At 42.7% G+C, this 21,517-nt stretch overlaps 1 protein-coding gene across 1 annotated transcript in view; it reads left to right on the top strand.

The window, feature by feature from the left end:
- The window catches only part of SUMF1 (sulfatase modifying factor 1), a 75,994-nt gene that overhangs the window by 45,608 nt on the left and 8,869 nt on the right, over positions 1–21,517 (top strand). Inside the window, exon 8 of the mRNA XM_077325236.1 lies at positions 11,044–11,103. Within this exon, the coding sequence (XP_077181351.1) occupies positions 11,044–11,103 (60 nt within the window). The remainder of the gene's footprint in view (positions 1–11,043; positions 11,104–21,517) is intronic.

Raw genomic sequence — 21,517 nt, 5'->3', positions numbered from 1 at the left:
TGGGCATAGCTCCAAAAACTGCCAAGTCAACCTTCAGATTAAACAATGGCCTAATTCTAAAACAAAAAGTGGGACTAGAGAGTCGTCAGTGTAGCTCAAGTAAAAAATGTCAAGACAGTTCTTACCACTGTGTTTTGAGGAAAACTTTTTTTCAAGGGCTAAGGTAACATGTGCTCATAAAGCTGTGTGAATCTCACCCAGCCCAAAATCCTCATTTATAAGCCTTATTAATTCAAGGCAGGTAGAACCCACTTCTCTCTGAAATGATAACTGCAGCTGCAAGGTGTTTGCAGAGGGGCCTCAAGAGATTAACAAATTCTTTGCATCATAAGAGAATTTTTAAAAAGGTTTCTGGTTAGGTGACATTCAGACAGTTTTCAGTTCAAGTTCTTGATTAAGTTTTATACTTCTTGAATCCTGTCACTTCAGAGAATGCATTGAGAGAAAACAGTGGGCATGCATTTATTTAATTTTGTACATTACACCCCACTTTTCTTCCCAATGCTAACCTAAAGCAGCCTACAAAAGTACATTTATATACAACGCAATATAAAAACAAAAAAGGTATGCTGGTTTGATGTCCAGCAAGTAATCTGCCTGAACAAGACAGATTTAGGATGCTTTATGATGCTTTGGGCTGATCCTGCGTTGAGCAGGGGGTTGGACTAGATGGCCTGTATGGCCCCTTCCAACTCTATGATTCTGTGATTCTATGATTCTAACAAAGGCCAGGGACCTTTAGGCTCTCCCCCCCCCTCCAATCCATGCTCAAGCTAGAAATACACATAGCAGGAGAGAGATTAAACACTCAGCGTATTACACCTGGATAGTTGTGTAGCTTCACAAATTCAGTGGACATAGGGAAATCTCCCCCTCACTTCTTATTCCATTGTTCCTCACTTCCACTTGCCTTTCCCCTTCCGCCTTTTAATTTTCCTTTCCCTCTCTCAAGTGTCTTTTACTCATGAACTCATGAATGGTCAGGAGTGGTTCATGCTGCCATTTGTACATGCAGCATGTGTAGGGGAGAAAGGAGGAACTGCTGACCAGCTTCTGTTTTGTCAACTGTATGTGGTTTGCAGCCAAGCATGGGGTGATAGATGAGCTGTGTAACTTAAACTAGCAGTGGCAATGCCTGCTTGCCGGGTAAAGCTGTGCATCTTCTGGCACCCAGCGGCTGACATCACAGAAAGCTGGAGCCTTCCATTCTATGTACCGTATTTGCCGGCGTATAAGACGACTGGGCGTATAAGACGACCCCCCAACATTTCCACTCAAAATATAGAGCTTGTTACATTACATTACGGTACTATGGGCCATTATGGGCAGCTATGTCTATCCCATCTGAAGTGCACCTGGCGTATAGGACGACCCCCCCACTTGGAGGGATGTTTTTCAGGGGGGAAAAGTAGTCTTATACGCCAGCAAATACTGTACATGCCAAAATTACACAACAGTGTCTCGGTGCACTTCATAAGTGTTAGCAGATGCGGGCAGTTTACATGTTTGAAGAAGCACTTGTTAAACACGTTCTTACACTGTAACGTGGCTTGCATAACCTGGAATTTCTTAGAGCATCTCATTTGCTGCTTTTGTAATTGTCATGGACTCTGTACTGCAGTCTAAACACTCTTTGCTTATGTATAGGGTTGATCTTACCCATGGTAGCGATTTCTTCTGGTTTATAGAAAGGGTTGTGGTCCATCTTACCACTTTTGGCCTAAATACTTCCCTCACTTTCTCCTCCTGGGTCCAGGTTCTGGATGGAAGGCATTAAGAAGAGTTACAAGCAAGGTGTTATGATATCCAAGGGGAAGGACAAGCACAGGTAGAAGCTGCTCTGCAAACTTCCAGCAAAAGAGCAGCCTGACCGACTTATGTATTAAATATACCCAGTGAATCAATGATGGACACCTCTTCCTGGGACAGAATAGCGCAGCGCCTGGCTCTGGGCTGCTGCCTGTTTCCCTTTCTCTGTTTATTTCCGCAGGCAATGTCACAACTTGGAAAAGACAGGCAGGCAGGCAGTGTGCCTTCCACAGCCAGTCAGCCAGTCCACTTCAAAGGCCATTATGTTTTCTGCTGTGGTTTCTGCTGTATTTAGAAAAGACGTTCCGTTTGGAAGTTGTTCTGTTTTGTTTCTCCATGATCTCTGGCTGGGGTGCTAAGGTAGGCACAGTGAACTAAATTCTCCCTGTCTTACATTCCCAATAGAAAAACAGGCAAGTGCTGCTCTGCACCCCCCAGCCCTCTCAAGTTGGGCACCACGATTTCTTGATGAACTTTCAGGTTCTCATAGATTACTTGGTTTGAATACCGGTTGGATCCAGAAAATTTCAGCTGGTGAAAAAGGGACTGGTGACTCCCCATTGAACCCTAAAGACTATGCTATTGGGAATGCCCGTGGCTCAGGGGTAGAGCATCTGCTTTGCATGCAGAGGGTTTCAGGTTCAATCCCCAGGGATCATGAAAGGATCATGCAGTAGGTGAAGTGAAAGATATCTACTGTAATTGTCACTTCATGATTGTGGTGGTTGCTTCTCATGGAGCCTGCTAAAACCTGAGGATCTTCTAGAAGCAATGAAAGTACTTCCCATCTGAGCTGGCCTCCTAGCGCCTGGGATCTTTAGCTGGGAAAAAAGGAGTCTTGTTGGGAGTTCTGCCATTCTTTTTGTTCATTTTATTCTGCTGTGTTATGTGTGCTTTTAAAGTGTACTTAAAGCTGTCAAGAGCTTGGAGGCTAGAATGGAATCCAAATATCACAAAACAGCAAAAGAGACCCACCTGTAAAAGATGACAGACTTTCTGTCCCAATTTATTTGATTGGTGGAGGGGAAAAATCCAAATTGAATTGGTTGTTTCCGTCAATATTCTTGGGAGCATGTTTGGTTCAGTGATTCATACCCTGCCTATTTAACTTTTTGTTTTGCCGCAGCAAGTCCATGTGTGTAACTTGGTTACTTTGTTATATCCAGTTGTTGTTGTGAGTGCTTAAAGCCACTTTCGAGTTGTCTTTATCTAAAAGACCATGAGACCTTCTGTTGGGGGAATATTTTTTCTTACAAAAACTTATTTACAAGTGCAGTTATTGGTGGCCGATATAGGAAGGTCATCTGGCATTCCAGTTGATGCGCCAATCGGCTGGAAAAAAAAGGCAAAAATCTCTTTGCATGAAACTGGCGATGTGGCATAGTACACTACACATAAGACAGTGGTGCTGGGATGAGACACTCTAGGAGTCTGGTGGAGAAGCTACTCTGTTGTAGTTGCATTAATAAATGGCTCCTTTTGAAACTTGGACTTTAGCATAAAGCGTTATCTATATGCTGTGGGCTGCATGCGATGGCTGATTGGATCCATTAGAGTTCACCGTGTTTAGCACATGATACATTTGGTGTAGTGGTTAGGAGTGCGGACTTCTAATCTGGCATGCCAGGTGCGATTCTGCACTCCTCCACATGCATCCAGCTGGGTGACCTTGGGCTCGCCACGGCACTGATAAAACTGTTCTGACCGGGCAGCGATATCAGCGCTCTCTCAGCCTCACCTACCCCACAGGGTGTCTGTTGTGGGGAGAGGAATGGGAAGGCGACTGTAAGCCGCTTTGAGCCTCCTTTGGGTAGGGAAAAGTGGCATATAAGAACCAACTCTTCTTCTTCTTCTTCTATAACTGCCACTCATGTATGAGGAACACCCATAAGGACTCTTGCCATTAATGCCTTAGGAAAAGGTTTGGAAAAATCAGATGATCATGTCAGTCTGTTCCACACCTGCAAATTTCACTTATGTCCCTTTCAGGCAGTGCCTTTCCTTCTGGATACCACTGCACATTGATAGCCAAAGCTGCCCTGTAGGGTTGTGGTGAGGATAAAATGCACTTCTGGAAGGAAGGGCAGGCTATTTATTAAATACCTATAAATAAGAAAGAATATCAAGTCAAAAGAGGTTAGAACAGCGGGAGATATGCCTCATGCATGCAGAAGCTAAATTTTAATAAATTTGACCCAGGACATAGAGATGTTTAACACTTGAATGGGTGGCAGTGATGGAAAAAGCTGTCAAGTGGCAGCAAAAACTATGGCTTTTAAGGCAAGCGAAGTCAAGGGTTGTATAGCTACTAAGGATTAAAGCAGAGTAAGGATTTACTCCAGACTAAAGTGCTTCTGATATCATACAACCCCCCTGCCCCCGTGCACATGCACACGTTCTCTCTCTCTCTCCCTCCCCCTCTCTCCATTTTTTTAGGAGCTCAGTGTACTGGAGAAGGGAGGAGGAAGAAAATTTCCATTCTGCTGATGGAAGTGCTTTTCCATAATGGAAACCGAACTTTAGCTATGACGCTAAATATCCATTTCCATTGAGGAGCAGTGCCAGGTCCAATCCTGGCATCTGCATTTGAAAGGGCCAGGTAGTAGACAATGCAAAAGACGTCTGCCTCAGAGCCTGGGTCCCTGCCAGTCTGAGTAAACAATACACGCCTCTGTGGACAGACGGTCTGATTCAGGATAAGGCAGATTCGGGTTTGTTCATGTGAAATTAAGTACCAAAACTGTTTCTTAAAAATGATGTTGGTGTTAAGTGAGAATAGATTGTAGTAGGGGTGTTCTTTTCTAGGTTTGGGTATATTGAACCTGAAAAACGTCAGTATTTCCCGATGTTCCTGAATCCCAATATCAGTATGGTATTAGGATTCAGTAATTATTCAGGAATGCCAAATTTGTTTCAGCTCCATTATAGTGTATAAGTTTTTCTTGGAATATCGGCTCCATCTGTGGTTGCATTCAGACATCACAAATAGGAATTTGTTCGTAACAGACACAAACTTGATTTGTTCTTCTGCTTGTGCAGATCTCCCACCTTCCGTGACAGGAGGCCTTCCAGTTTTGAAAACATTCCGCTAAACTCGAGTCTGCTATGGTGTCTAAATGCAGGCCCCCTTGCTTCCTCCCCACAAAGTTTAATCCTGGTTTGTAGGGAACGTTAAACTTCAGCTTGACCAGGTGCTCATAGGCAGACATCATGGTAAATTGCAGTTTTAATGAATGACTTCCCAAACTAAGAAGGCTTTCATTGCCCTTCATGCTCAGGGAAGGAGAGAATGGTAGAGCACACAGCAAGTCAAATTGACACCTGTCACAAGCTAACTTGCTTTAGTGTCTTGATGTACCCTATATCTAGAACTGGTAACCGCTCCTAAAATTCTAATTAATTTGGGGCTCGTGGAATTCTAATTAATTTGGGGCTCCTGGTCCACTGCAATTCCATGAGGAGGCCCTTCCTCTGTTATAAAATTGGATAGGGGGTGGGTGGGAAAGAACAGGGCCTCACCTTTCTGTTTTAGAATTTTGAACACTACGGCATTTAAAGAGATGCCTCCAACTTTAGTCTTGTGCGTAATATTTCGATGTGTTTTTGTTTAGTGCACTCCAATTTAAAATTCTGTTACGTTGGGTTGGATTCTAACTAGTATTAGTGGGAAGCATGCAGATCTTCATTGCATTCTCTTCCTCCTGGCATTCTTTCCCAGACCTCAGAAACTAGATTCCAAAGATCGCAGGACCATTTGGGTTAATAGCTGCGAGGTTCAGGTCACTGCAGTTGTGATGGGCAAGGTGGCAAAATTGTTCTCTCCTTCCTCTAGTGTCAGTTAAAAGCTGTGCCTTCTGCTAGTGATAGTGATGATCCAACCCATTCTATTTTGTTCTGATTTGGGCTTTTACACATGGATCATTGTGTTTGATGGTTTAAAAAAACAAACTCTGTTAGCTAGATTTGGTTCCCAAGCTTTACCTCTCCATTAGAATAGATCATGAAGGTCTGCTTATAAAATATGGTGGAAATAGTGGTCAGGCAGATGAGGCAAAAGAAACAGGAGAACTGCTAGGATGGGAAAGAATATCTGGCAAATGGAAGAAATGATTCCATTGTGAAGCCTTTCTGCTTCCTAAAGCATTCCCTCCGGTCTAATGAAATAATATCTATATTTGAAAGGGATTCCATTAAGGGGATAATGTTGTGTAATGCAGTAGATCCTCTGGGAGGTTATAGCTGAAGTGATCCAATAATGTAGCTCTGGGTACTAATCCTGCTTTTCAATCTGCATTTCAGTTTAATTCATCCTTTTCAGGCCAAACCACTCTGTCGTTTTACCTTGGGCTTGCATATAATTAATCAGAGGGGCTTAATAGGGGGAAAAAATCTAGCTAATTGAAGGTTATCATTTCTATAAGCTGCAGTGCTAGTTAAATAGCAGCAAGGAATTGTAAAATTGAAATATGGTTTCCTCATTACTTCTCAAGTTGTTCTGACATCAGAGTATGGTAAAGTTGCTTACCAAATTCTGAATCTTTGGTTTGTTTTACATAACGTAGCCACAAGGTGCCCTGTTCAAGCTGTGGGCAGTTCAAGAAAGTGGACTGATACCTTGAATGTTCCTGGTTGAGGGATTTTTGTCGAAGGCACCTTAAAACGGAAATGCCTTAAGATTAAGCATCAGAGCTTAAGAATTACATGCAGCTCCAGAAGTTCTTATTTTGGACCATGTTTGCAATTGCGGATTAAAAGGCAGAAGATGAATAACCACAAAGAGCTTTAAGAATTCTCTTCTACTACCCAGAGCTATTCTACCCCCACCCACAGGCATAGGGATATTCACAATTAAGAATACAGTGGCCAGTATTACAATGGCTTTATCTTTGAGATGGCCACATTAGGAATATTGTGTACATTCCATTTCAAAAATCTATATCATACAGCTGGAAGGCATGCAATGAAAAGGGGTAACACAAATGATCAAGAATGTGAAGCATTTTCTCTATGAGGAAAGGCTAAAGAATTTGGGTTTTTTTAGTTTATAAAACCACTGAGGTGGGATAGACAGAGTTTATAGAATTATACATGCCCTTTCTTTTTTGATAACTCTAAAATGTGGGGTCATGCGAGGATATTGATTGGCAGTAGATTCAGGTTACACAAAAAAGTATTGTTCTGTATACTACATACATTGTTAAAGTACTTGATTAGCCCTGGGGAAATCCAAGTCCCCATATAGACACACCATTCACTGAGTTTCTCTGGGCCAGTTGCTCTTGGCCTTATGTCCCTAAGGATGTGGTTGTGAAAATAAAATGGATGAGTACGGAAAGTTACATGCTACTATGAGCATATTGGAATAAGGGTCGGATAAGCATGCATTCATTTATGGATTTTACTGACCAAGGATGTGATTGTCACATGACAGCCAAGTAGAGTCTCTATGTTCACAGTTCATGTATCATTCACTTGCAGTGATTAATGGTGGGGGATTAATGGTGGAGACAGCAGCAAAGTACTACTGCTTTGCTCTCCTAGAAGCATTTGATTGGCTACTGTGGGATGCAGGATGCTGGACCAGAAGGAATTCTGATCTGATCCAGGAGGGCTTCTATTGAATATAGGGGTGGGCACAGAAGTCACCATTCTATCTTAGTTTTTATATTGTATCTGGTGTACGTTTGTGAGAAGCTGATTGCTAGACCTTCTTGGCTATGATTATGGGCTTGAAATTGTGTAACCAACATCTGATGAGTATCTGTAAAGGGAGAGGTGTTTAGAATTTCAGCAAGTCAGGAATGTAACTTTGTTGGTCTAAGTCAGGCTCTCTCAACAAGGGTTTCATGAAACCATGGAAGGGTTTCCTAAATGGGTGGGAGTTAATTAATTTTTAAAATATATTTTAGAATATATTTAAAAAATTGTTAAACATTTATTGCATGATATGACGATATATGGTCATTTCAACCCCTCTCAAAATGTCCAATGATGAGCCTGGAGGGGGTGGGAATGGGAGGGGCCTTATGTGTCTCAATCCTGTTGGGCACTATCTTGCCACTTCTGGGTTTTCTCGAAATCTGAAAAATGTTCCAGAGTTTTCTCAACAGTAAAAAAGTTGAAAATGGCTGGTCTAAGCGGTCCCTTCCCCCTCCACATTACTAGCACAATAAAGTACGCATGATTATTATTTAATGTACTTAATCTGCATTGTGTATGCAGATTGCTCAGTGCAGTGTTTAGTTTATTTTGGTGCAGAATATTTACAAGTCTAAAAATAACATTAGAGAATAAGCATATGGCAGAGCTATAATGTCTAAAGATGAATTCTAGGATTAGCTGAATGTTAGCATTGGTACCTTCTCAACATGAATAATAATTTGACTTTTATTCTCTAATGAAACTCCTTACTGGGATTTGCTAAACTTCTACATTTCACTAAACTGCTATAGCTTGACCAGGTAATCCTTGTTAAATCACAACACAAAGTTCTACAGTGTTTGCACTTGGCAAATGTTTGCTATAAGGGAAAAGATGCTTTTCTTGGCATAGCACTTTCAAGATTGAGGTGTGTTGTCCATTAGAAACGGTGTTGGAAGATTTCTTCCCTAGGTCCCCACTAATGGTCAACCCCAAGAGAGAGCTGGAGGCTGTGAGAAGCTCTGCAATAGCTCTTTCCTTACAATTTACTGGATAAATGATTAATGAAGCCACATAGAGGCAATTTTCTGTCTCCTTTAAAAGCAGTCTACACTGGGAGGTGGGGTCTGCATTTCTGGGAATGCGGTGTTTTCTGTTACCTTGTTCTGAGTAGGTGGAAGACTTTTCATTTATTCCTTCATTGACAAAATACTGGGGGCCCCAGCCTTTTTGAGCCTGCGAGAACATTTGGAATTCTGACAAGGCCTGGTGGGTGCACCAACAAAAGGGCTGCCACAGAACAATTGCTGCAGGAGGCAGAGCCAGTCACAACATGACTGCCATGGCTTAACTTCAGTAGTATGGTACAGATCCTTGTGCTGTGGGAACAGCTTTGTAGGAAATCTGCACAGTCAATAAACTCTCCAATAGTCATCAGAGGTTGGGTCGCCAGCTCTGGGTTGAGAAATATCTGGAGACTTTGGGGGTGGAGATAGGAGCGGGTGGGTAGGGACTTCAGTGTTATATAATGCTATGGAGCCCACCCTCCAAAGCATCCATTTTCTCCAGGATAACTGAGTTCTGTATTCTGGAGATGACCTGTAATTCCAGGGGGATCCCCCCCGTTCCCTGGGAATTGGCATGCCTAATCAGAAGCCTCCCTCACCTGAAAACACTTGGTAGGCACTAGAAAAGGTATTGACAAGACTCCTGGGTTAATATAACACAAAACTTTAAAACCACAGCAACAAACAACTAGCAAAAAAATAGGATAAACAAAGCCCAGTATCACCAGTCATCAACATTCGTACAATAGTCAGGCAGAATGAAGACTTGGCAAAAGGATGAAGCTTTGACCTAACTTTGATAACCGAACCCCTCACATCCAGTAACAAAGAGGGCTTTCAAGTGTGATGTGCTACTCAACTGGGGAGTCCAAAATATATTTTCAGATATGAGCAGGGCCTAATTAGATGCAATGCTGGGAGCAGGAAGCCTGGACCTCCCAAGCGCACTCTCTTTGTGAATGGCAACGGCTTGAGGCCCTGATCTGACTTGAGACTGCTTTGTGAGGAAGAGGGTGCTGACTCTGTTGCCCGTATATTGCTCTGTCAGGCCCATTATGCACGGGCCATATTGCCCGCATTGGCGGCAGCAGCGCTTCTGGGAAAATCCCTGATAACGCTTGCTGCCACCGCCAGTGCAGGCGCCTCCCGGCCCAGGGCTACGGAAGACCCGCGTTAAGCAAACATGGGATCTTCCGTAAGCCGGGGCTGCGGCAGGCCGGCGCTGTGCATAATTGCCAGCGTCAGGCCTGTCGGCCTGCCCAGCCTCGACTTGCGGTGTCCCTTAAGGGACTCCGCATGCCCCTGTGGGCTCCGTGGAGTCATGGAGCTGGCAGGAGCGACTCCCTGCCCCCCACTCCCTCTGGCCCCTCCCCACCTCCCCCACCCCCGCCACTTCACTCACCTCTGCCAGCAGGGATCCGGCCCTCCTGGCCCTGGTGTAAAGCGCACATATTATACTGGGGCAACCCAGCATGCCCCGCTCCCATGCGTACACAGGAAACGGCGGGGCATTGTGCCCCACCACAATGCCACGGCATCAGCGCGGGGAAGCTGATGGCGTGCATAAAGGGGGTCAATGAAGCAAATAGCAGCTCTGTGGAACCGCCCCCTCCCTTGTGACGTGACTCTTAAGATAAACCATAACATTGCATCATTTCAGAGTAAAGCACTGGGATGTTTCAGTCCTGGATCTCCATCTAGTTAGGCAACCTCTTCCTCCCATCTTTAATGCTGCTGTGGCTGCTCTGTGTGTACATACCTGGAAATATTCCTAGTAACTGCACGAATGTTCCAGTGAATTTCAAGGATATTCTAAAGACCTGCTATATACATCTCTAACATTTAAAAAGTTATGACGTTGCTCTAACGTCTCAGTGTTTAATGAAGGTAGTTTACTTTTTTCGTCATGTCTGTGGATGGAGAAAAGTGAGACCTATGTTTTACTCCGTCTCCCAGGCAGTAGCCTGCTATCAGTGCATCATTATGGAGATATGCCTGTCACTGAATCCAAAATTAGATTGGATTTCGGCACCAAATAAATTCACCCCAGGGATGACTTCATTTTTTATTGGCGTAACATTTTGCATCTCCAGCCTAGAGACCGAAAGCCAGGAGCAGATACCGGTCTACTGATTTCAGTCCATTTTTCAATGCATCATCACAAATTCGTTCTTGTCACCAAGCTCTTAGCAGCACATTATACACTTCTCTAGCACAACCAAAATAGCTTGCTACAGTCTTGATGGAAGAAAGCAGCAATTAGATGCTGAAGCATTTGCTGCTATGTTGAAGCTGAGCAATTACTCTGGACTGTCTTCAAGCTCCCACAATGTAATTATTTTCAAGGGTAACCCCCCCTCCCAGTTTAAAAAGCAGCTGCAGTTTGAGGATTGTAGCTCCTCCACTCATCCATTCCTGATACTTTTTATGTTTCCTACTATTCCATCTCTGATACTTTTTATGTCTCATGTGATTGTTTCTATATTGTATCCATGCAAAACAGTAATTCTTTTCCTTCCATCCACAGAAAGGACCCCACACAGGGACAGACAGAGTCAAGAAAGGTGGATCTTACATGTGCCATAAGGTAGGGTTGTGAGTTCTCCCCTGGCCACTGGTGAGGGTGGTGGGGGTCGGGTTGCCAGTTCCTGGTTGGGAAATTTCTGAAGATTTGGCGATAGTGCCTAGGGAGATCAGGGATACAATAACATAGAGGCTACTCTCCAAAACAGCCATTTTTGCCAAGGGAACTGATCTCTGTAGTCTGGAGGTGAGCTGTAATTCCAGGGGACTGCTAGTTCCTACCTGGAGGCTAGCATTCCTACCATAAGGTAATGTGAGATCCCTCCCTCATCACTGGTTGCCAGTTAGAAGTTAGGATGTGTATTTATTTCATTTATACAAGTGCTGTCTCAAAGTGGTTTTAAAAAACTGAAAGCATGCATGATAATTTATGAGAGGTCTCTCCCTACATGGAAATTGGTTCCAGCACAATAGAAAAGATACTCTTAGCTGGAACAGAGTCCAGACCTGATGGAGTTTGCAGAGGTGTTTGTTGGAGTATCTTGTAATTGGTAAGAATGCAGTGCAGCTATCAATAGCTTATCTGATAGCATGCATCTGATGGCAGTAACATCAGAATATTTTCAGATGGATAGATTGAAATCTATGAAACAATGGGCTGGTAAATTAAGTTCCTATTAACAGCTGAAATAAAATATCATTTGTCATTACAGCAATTTAGCTGTCCCACTTTTATAGACTGAGAAAGGAAGGAACTTGACCATTTCCCTTTACGCACAACTGCTGGCATTTTATAGCGTTTATGAAGTTCTGTTCTAAAGTATTTTCCTAAGTCAAAGGGAGAAACTGCTGGTCCCTGTCTGGCAGCAACTAAAGCAACGGCTAGTTTGGTAATGCAAACTCGTCATTGCCGAGGTGGATAGATAAAATGGTTAGGAAGAGAACAGACTGACAACCAGCACTGAGGGAAGAAGAAACATTATGGGGACAAATAAACGGATGCCTGGTAAGTTGTACGTCTTTTGCGTGCTTAGCACAAGGGAAGAAACCTATTGCACTGATCAGATTTCTGAATTTCCGGATTTAACTAGTGGCCATACACAAACAAACTGGGTAGAGCCTTTTCCTTCCCTTGTGGCTGCCTGACCCTCCTTAGTGAATTACTGGCAAATGGATTGGCTCATCAGCTGATCAAGAGGCTAGAAGTAAAGTGCTGGATGTGAAATTGCATCTCTACTCAATGAGGGTGCTGTGTGTGTGTGTACCCAACAGCATTTCTGCACTTGGGAAAACCCAAGAGAACCTTCTGTGATTTATATTTTTAATCACTAATTATGAGGCTGTTTTTTTTTTTTTTTTTTTGCTGCCACCACTAGGATGACAGATCTTGGAAATAAAGGAAACTGTCTGAGGCTGTGGCTGTTTATCCAGAAGACACACAAGTTATCACTGTGGCTTCCAGCTGGAAGCTGAGTCACTTCCTTTCTGTTCCCTGATGCTTCTTTTTCTCACATTGATGAGTAGGCCTGGTGCCATCCTGGGAGTCTGAGACGTTATGAGAAATGGGGTCCTGCAGAGGCAGCAGCCGGTCGAAAAGTAAAAACAAAAACAAAAGAACTGGGAACTGGTCTTTCTTGTCCTGCTGCTGTGCAGGTGTGTGTTCCCTGTAACAATAGTGTCTTTAAAAAATATATATGTGAAATAAAGACAACAGCTATCTAAGTGACAAAAGATTATGTACTATAGGAGCTCTGTAAAGGTAAAGGTATCCCCTGTGCAAGCACCGGGTCATGTCTGACCCTTGGGGTGATGCCCTCCAGCGTTTTCATGGCAGACTCAATACGGGGTGGCCTTGCCAGTGCCTTCCCCAGTCATTACCATTTACCCTCCAGCAAGCTGGGTATAGGAGCTCTGTAGCTAAAGAGAAATTGTGCTGACCTTGCAGGACCTTGCATCTAAAAACACGAATATTTAATTCTGTTTTAACCAGAAGGTTCCCTTTCTTTCTGTTTGATGGGTACAGTAGGCAGGAATGAAAACTTTTTTTAGCCGTGACCCTATCATTTAGGATTGTTGCATCTCCAACAATCTCTATGAAGCTTAATTTCTTCTCGAGCTGAACTAGAGGATGGCTTGTAGTGAATACAAAGAAGGCACCTGTATTCTAGCTTGTTTTAATTATATCAGATGCTTTTAGGCCTGTTGGCAGGGGGAGTGGGGAAGCAAGACATAAATACCCATATTACTTTTGCATAAAATATATTTAAAAATCACTGAGATTATGTAAATGTTTTGCAAAGGGCATTGGGATGTCTTTTTAAAAGCAGAAAAAAAGCTATTAGCAATGAGTGACTTATTTGAAACACACATCCATGTTCTTGTCATATGACCCTTTAAGGCCAGTAAGCTGTCTCCCAACGTCATAGAATACAAAATTCAGGTAAAATCCCCTGTGCAAACAAAAAAATTACCACCACCCCCGAATCTGGAAATTAATACTATACTTTTCATTTGTACTTGTTATATACTTAAGTGCTTTCATCCGCTAAATTACTCTCTGTAAGAAAATTTAATTTCCTGTAGTGAGTTTACAAGTTATGGACTGATTTTATTTTGGGGTGAAATCAATGTCACATATTAATTAGCGGATTTCATTAAATTAACAATAGGGTAATTGTTTTCTTTACAGATGAGTAATATGACCCATTTTAGACTCTGCTAAAGATAGCTTATGCTTCTTTCTCATATAAAAAGGATGTTAAGAGTTGCCTCTGGTATCAAGATCAGAAAACCTAGATGAGTACAGAATCTGGCCTGCCCCAGAACTCAGATGTGGCTAACTTGTCAGAAACTGTTTCTAAACATTGAGATGGCTGTGTTTAATAACTTTATGGATGAAGTAACAGTAGCATTTATGAAGCTGGTGGACTTGTTCAGAGGCATGAGGGTGGTCCTTGATTTGTTACTTTCTTGAACTTGGTTTGGGGCAGTTTGTTGCAGTAGCTTCACTTGCGTATGAAGGTTGCAACTTTCTCACACACAGATTTAGACACTTTAATACACAAGCTTCACTGCATGAACTTTATTCCATGTTGATATTTAGAGCTAACCCAGTTTCTTGTTTTGGTTGCTCCCAAATTGCCAAAGTAGGAGGTAAAACTTTCTAAGAAAGAGAAAGTGGAACCCTGCTTAGTTGTAAGGGGAAATCAGGGGTGTATTTCCCAAGGAACATCTGTGTGAGGTAGAGCTCTATTCACCTCACAAGGTAGAGGAGGAGTAGTTTGTGCAGGAAGGTGGAAAGCTGCAGCACAAGCTGAGAGTGTCCACTTCCAGGGAAAAGTTCAGGGGAACTTCTATATGATCTATGAAATACAAAGGTGTTTTAGGGAAAACACAAATAATAAACCTCCCTGTTAAATAAGAAACATAACATTTGACAGAAAAGTTCAAGAGCTAAGAACAGCTTGTAACTTAAGAACTTCTAACTGAATAAGAATTACATAAAGAAGAAGCTTGATTCTAACCACCCTTCCCTCTTTGTAAATAAAATCTTTTAATTGTCCATTTGAAAAAGTTTCAGTGCCATTCTGACTAAGGGGTTTTCCCAGATCCTCCCAGGAATGAATAAAGCCAAAGAGAAAAAATAGTGAAGTTCAATTTGGAGGAAAAATTTACCTCAGTGTAGGAAAGGGTTATACATTGCCTTCTTTTCCTCTCCTCACAACAGACATCCTGTGAGGTAGATGGGGCCAAGTGAGCTCTGACAGAATTGCTCTGCACTGGGGAAAAATCCCCCAAGTATGTAGAAACCCATACCCTATTTTTGGTTGGCCTGCTTCTACTACTTTCATGACTGGTACAGGCCGTTCATTTTTACCATTCTATGTAGATAGATGCTGGTTGCCATGTCAGTTTTGATTTTAATATTGTAACATGTGCCTGTGAAGCTCACATCCAAACATAAGACTTTCTGAGTGTCATCACAATGTATTTAATCTGCTCTTTTTTATTGATACTGTACAATGGTAAGAAAGAAAATACAATTTGATGCAGAAAACAAAGGTACAGTTAGAGCAAAAATAGTTATGTGGCTCTAAACTTGGAATGGTTAGTGACTATGCCTGAGTAATACTAAGCTGTTCAAAATGATTCTGGGTGATAATGTGGAGAAGATTTTCTAATAGAGATCTGGCTAAGTAACTAGTTCTGTTGGTCAGTGATCCCCCCCAGTAAGACAACAGAGGACTTTTGAAGGGTGAATACTTAGCACAATATGTTGTTCTATATCACTCTCCTGAGAAATGGGACTAGGTTAATGAGGAACAATTACAACATTGGCGTCCTGCTCTTCTGCAGATGAGCTACCCCTATTACCATTGTATCTGTTACCTAATACTGACACTGCAATGTACTGTGGTCAGGCTTTTGGACATGGTGCAGTGGCAGTGGTTAGGAGGATGTTTTGGAAGTTGAAACCAAAACATCAGACTGTGTCCATATCACCATGATCAAGGTGAAGATTATGAAAGAGGAATTCTTTGCTTCCCTTCACCGACTGTAGTGCATCGAGTCTCTGAAATTCCATTCCAAGGGACCCTCAGGAACAGTATGGGTTACTAAATGACAGTCTAGAGTGGAAGTGGGGAATTGGCAAACTTCTGTTTACCTCTTCTGCCACTGGAAATGCTGCTACACTGGTAGATGTGCTCTTGCATGACCGTTGAATCCCACCCATTATTGCAGAAGTCAGTTTGCTAGTTATCACAAGTACGGCCTTGAAGATATGAAAGGAAGTAGTGTTGATGTTGATCAACTAACTGCTACTCTTCAATCATGTTATCTTTGATGTTAACTTAAGAGTAATTGAAAAACTGCTATGGACTTGCAACAATGCCTTTCTTATTGCCTTACAGAATGTTTAAAAAACTGGACAAATTAATATTAAAGATACTTGTATATCATGTGCTAATCAGTTGCCTGAGCAACTGGTGGAGGTTGTCTTTGGCATTGTGCAGTTTGAAACACTTGTTACATATATTAAGCGGCAATATGCTGTTAAGCAAACATATTTATGACTATTATACAGCATCAACAATATGTAGAAAAACTGAGGTGAAATGCAGCTAGATCTATAGGTTCTGGATGGACTCAAGAAAATACCTTTTTATACAGAGAGTGATTGAAATTTGCCAGAGGATTTAGCGATGGCCACAGGAATAAGCAGCTTTAAAAAAGGATTAGATAGAGCAGTGGTTCTCAACCTTCCTAATGCCACAACCCTTTAATACAGTTCCTCATGTTGTGCTGACCCCCAGCCCTAAAATGATGCAAGTGTTCTTTCACAGAAATTAAACTGAAAGTGACCAATGGCGTGAAGAGCCATTGTTTTTTTCCAGGGTTTCTCAGTTCAGTTTTGCCTCTTGTCCCACCATGCTGATCTCGCTCTTTTCTGCTGCTCCAGACAAATGAATGCTGTATCTTAATCTACCCCGCAAGGCTGTTGTGTAGATGGTGCCCCCCTGGCCAAGCTGCTTGCCCTGCTGTGACCCCTGTGAAAGGGTCATTTGACCTCCAAAGAGGTTCTGACCCCCAGGTTGAGAACCACTGAGAGTGATAAAAGATAAGTCTATCAATGGCTACCAGCCATGGTGACTGAAGGGGGAACCTTCACATTCAGAGGCACTAAACCTCTGAATCCCAGAGCCATGAGGCCATATCAGGGGAAGACCTCAGCATCGCCTGTGCCATCATTGGCTGTCCAGAGGAACTGGTTGCCCACTGTGTGAGATGAGATGTTGGACTAGATGGACTATTGGTCTGATCCAGCAGGGCTCATCTTATGTTCTATATCAGGTGACATATGGTTGATGACAGATGAGAACTACCACTAATAAAACTGCTTTCCTGAAAAATGAGAACAAGTCAATGTTTATAAAATAGTTGGCATCTTGCATGAGTCATGCTGATTTTCATGTTAAGTAGGCAGAGGATAATGCTGATGCATTGTATTTGGTGTCCTTGAGACTGCTTATCATGGTCATCATGCGGCTATTGTTGGTAAGGATGTAGGCTGATTCACATTGTGAGTGATATATGCATATCTGAAACAAGGAACATTCCTTTGAAAGCCTAGAAAAATCAAACCACCAGATCGCATTTATAGCTTGGAGCATTACAATTTGGAATAGGAGTCATGTGTGTCCATAGTCTTTTTCACATGCTGGGTACAATAAGACATCACCAGTATTTCTTCAAGCAATACAGAGTGGGGTGGAAGCTCTCTAATGGGCAATTAACACCAATGTAACTTGAAAGCAGCTTTCTTGTAGAGACAGTATTGTGGTTGCATATGGGTACTTCAAAGCAAGACAGATGCTCTAACCATTCATTCATCTTTTCTCACCAAAGCATCTTAACACTAAACAGGAAAGACTTCTGAATGCCAAACAGGTCTTATCTCTTTGTCCTAACTGATCTTCTGCCCAGCTCTGGGCTATGACCCACTGGCTGAAGGACAAGAGCCCTCTGGCTCATGCCCAGGGGCTTGTGCATCTGACAACACCCTTGGGAAGGCCTTTGGGAAGTCTTAAGTACCTGTGAACAAAGAGAATCAACAAGATGGTATTCAGATGAAGACAACAATCAGGATCTTTAATTCCCCTCCTGCCATATTTGAATTGCCTTGGCAAGTCATTCAGAAATGGAAATAAAGTAGCAATGACAACTCTGCCTATGATGACTAGGTTGAAACAACAAGAAATAGTCTCCTAGCAGCTGGGGATGGGTCTGATGTGGACCCTTGGTTAAGCCCGGCCAGAAACCATAAAATATGTTGATGAAAGGTGAGTGTGAGCAAACTGCCCCTCTAAATGAGGGGGGTTCTGACTGATAACAACCCCCCCAAGAAAAGGAATTAAAAAATTCAAAACATTTTAAGTGGTCCCTGGCATATCTGGTAGGAATGCTGCAAGGAATGGCATCACTCACGATTCCTGGCACTCTATTGAATAGCTTTTGGAAATCACTGGCTGAAAGGCTTCGCACTACCATTGAGTTGTACACATGAACACAGGTGAAGCTGCCTTATACTGAATGAGACTCTTGGTCCATCAAAGTCAAAACTCAGATTGGCAGTGCCTCTCCAGAGTCTGAGGCAGAGGTCTACCTGTTGTCTGGTCCTTTTAAATGGATCCAGGGATTGAACCTGGAACCTTCTGTATGCTAACGGGGGTGCTCTGCAACTGCCATGGCCCCTTTCCAAGATATTATTATTATTATTATTATTATTATTATTATTATTATTATTATTATTATTATTATTATTATACCACCCTCTCCGGGGGCTCAGGAGATAATTTTTATTCTCTTATTAATTTTGTGCTTAGTTTTTAGACCTTTGTTCAAGCCAGAGACCAAGCTGGAGCTTTAGCAAGGCATCTTGGCCATCTTTCTAGTTTCTAGTATGCCAATAGCATAGCTCACAGTATTTCTCTAGGTGCAAGGCCATCTGCGCATGAAGCTCAGGTTTCTTTGCTCCCTACTTCTGCAGCAGTCTGAAATGCCCCTAAGATTCTGTTCCTGAAGGTCCATCCCCCCCGCCCCCCCAGGTGCAAGACTGGTGCGTGTGTTAATATTCCATACTGCCGAAGGAATAAGCTGTGCTCTGTGTGGATGACCTTGAATCCCCAGAAATACTCTGTTGACTTCAACTCTGTTATCTTTTAGTATCTTCCGTACTGAGTCACAGGAGCTGCCTTACAGCTTCTTGATGCGTACAGAATGAAAATAAAAACTAAAGACCAAAAGAGCAGGAGTTGGGGAGAGAAGGAAGCAAGCAAGCAAGCAGCAGTGAAGGCCAAAGATTCAGCTCGCAGGCATTGTGAAATGAGCTAGAGTTGGGTGGATTGAGCACTGAATTGCCTGGGGCACAGAAGACAGGAGCTGGGAAGGCTCTGAAGGATGTTTTAAAGAAACTTCAGCAAAGAAACAAGAATTGTAGCAGCAGTGGGAGAGAAGGGTACAAAATTAAAGTGTTCTGTCTTGCATTTGATGATTTTCATATGTGAGCCTGCCACTATTAAGCCATCCTTGTTATATCGGGATAGTTGAATTCTTACACCGACTGGCAGTATAGAAATTCTAGAGGGAAAAACTGCATGTTTCTGCTTTTCCCCTTTTGCTCCTAAAATGTTCAGACAGTTGACGCAGGATTCTTCCAGACGTATGTCAGTCCCTCACTGCTCCATGTCATCTTAATTTAAAGACTCTTGCTGACCCATGGCATCGGTAAACTGAGCTTTAATGCAGAAGGGAAATGGGGAATGGCTTGCCTGAGCCAAGGGCTAATTTTGCCAATCGGGGGAAAGTCACTTTAACGTCATGCATAGCAACAACTGCTGATTGTGTCCATTTCATCAGTAAGATAAGGAATGTGGGTGCTTCTCAAGATACAGAATTGCCCACAGAATGAAGTGTTGAAAGTAAAATCGAAACACCCTGCCTTATTAGGTATGTGTCTGTATTTTTCTAGAAATTAATAGAAGATAGGCAAGCCAAATAGAAGATTCAGCAAGGCTGTATACTGTCGCCTTGACTATTTAACTTATATGCGGAGCACATCATGAGAAAGGCGGGATTAGAGGAGTCACAAATTGGGATCAAGATTGCAGGGAGAAATATCAACAGATATGCAGATGATACCACTCTAATGGCAGAAAGTGAAGAGGAACTAAAGAGCCTGTTGATGCGGGTGAAGGAGTGCAAAAGTTGGCTTGAAACTCAACATCAAGAAAACAAAGATCATGGCATCCGGCCCTCTCAATTCCCGGCAAATAGATGGGGAAGAAATGGAGATAGTGACAGATTTTATTTTCCTGGGTTCCAAGATCACTGCAGATGGGGACTGCAGCAAAGAAATTGAAAGACGCTTGCTCCTGGGGAGGAAAGCTATGGCAAATCTAGACAGCAATCCAGAGCACACAGAGCATGCTTGGAAATGGCTTGGATCTGGCTGAATCAATTTGGTTTCATTGACCTTACATGGTTTTTTTCCCCCCTCCAATATAATTGTTACCTTTTACTCCCTTTTCTTGTCTTGAATCAGTTTGGTGCCATAATAACCTATGATGCCATTAAGGTCAATGGGAATTTCCCCCTTTCTGTTTATTCTGTGGTGGTGGGGGGGACGGGACTTTTAGGTAGAGGCACGAAATTTGCAGTGTAGCTGTGGGAGCCTCTTCTTCCCTGCCACTGGAAACAATAACAGTCGGAAGGGAGCACCTTCTTTGTGTGCCTGTAGAATTGGATTATCTAGTCCAGGGGTAGTCAAACTGCAGCCCTCCAGATGTCCATGGACTACAATTCCCAGGAGCCCCCTGCCAGCAAATGCTGGCAGGGGCTCCTGGGAATTTTAGTCCATGGACATCTGGAGGGCCGCAGTTTGACTACCCCTGATCTAGTCCAATCTTTTTGAAACTTGGGGGTCCTTTTAAGGAGAGGCTCTCACAGCCCCCATCCCCCCAGACCACAGAAAAAAATGGAAAAGGAAAAATGTTGGTCTCTTTAAACTGCCGGAACTCTGCATGGCCGAATCATGCCTGAATTCACGGCTCAGTGATTCTGCCAAAGCTGATTCAGGCAATTTAACTCAAGGGGAAGTGCTATTCAGACCAGATTTGTCCAGAAACAAATTGGACTATCTGAAACAAATCACACATGCCTAGTCAGGAATTGTTCAGCCTTTGCATCAAACACAGACTGGTATTTTAAGAAAAACAGATTTAGGTGCTGACCCTGTTAATGCAGCTGGATATGAAACAGCTGCCCCAAAGGAATAATGGAAAGAGTTTAGCTTATCAGTGGTTGAATTTTGCTCCGCAATGTGAGGGGTCGAGATTTTGTTCCTTGCTTCTGTGCACTTATGCAGCGCTGGTATTTGGATATAGGAGTCAAAATTATTCAGTGTCAGTGAACATGGCTGTAATAAAGCGTTTTTGTGACTTCTTGAACATGTATCTTCCTTAACGTTTCCCAAGACACGATAAACACACTCAAATCTACAGAAGTGGTAAGCTATTTGACTTTAACGTGCAAGAAAATGGATATGCAAGTCTGCCTTTGTGTGACATTCTGAGGTAATTTTTTTTGGGGGGGGATCAGGGGAACTGTGGAACTGTGGAACAAAACTGTGGGTACTTCCATTGTTGACTACACCAGGGAAAGGAAGAATCCCTTTCTTTTCTTCACGCCTTGCAAGAGGTAACCATGCAAATGTAGGTTCTAGTTCCAGGGTTGTCATTTGCCTAATGGTCAAGGTCATCATATATAAACCTGGCGCAGATCTCTCCCACTTCATCATCAGAAAAGAGACTGCCGCTGTTGCCACTTGCCACCCTATCCTGCATAAATAGTGTCACAAATGTATGCTTAAGATCACAAGGAACTGAGATCACTATAGCAACAAAAATCCCATCATTCTC

The sequence above is a fragment of the Paroedura picta genome, chromosome 3 (assembly GCF_049243985.1).
Source record: "Paroedura picta isolate Pp20150507F chromosome 3, Ppicta_v3.0, whole genome shotgun sequence".
Classification (NCBI taxonomy): Eukaryota; Metazoa; Chordata; class Lepidosauria; order Squamata; family Gekkonidae; genus Paroedura; species Paroedura picta.
This window is presented reverse-complemented; position numbering and strand designations above follow the sequence as displayed.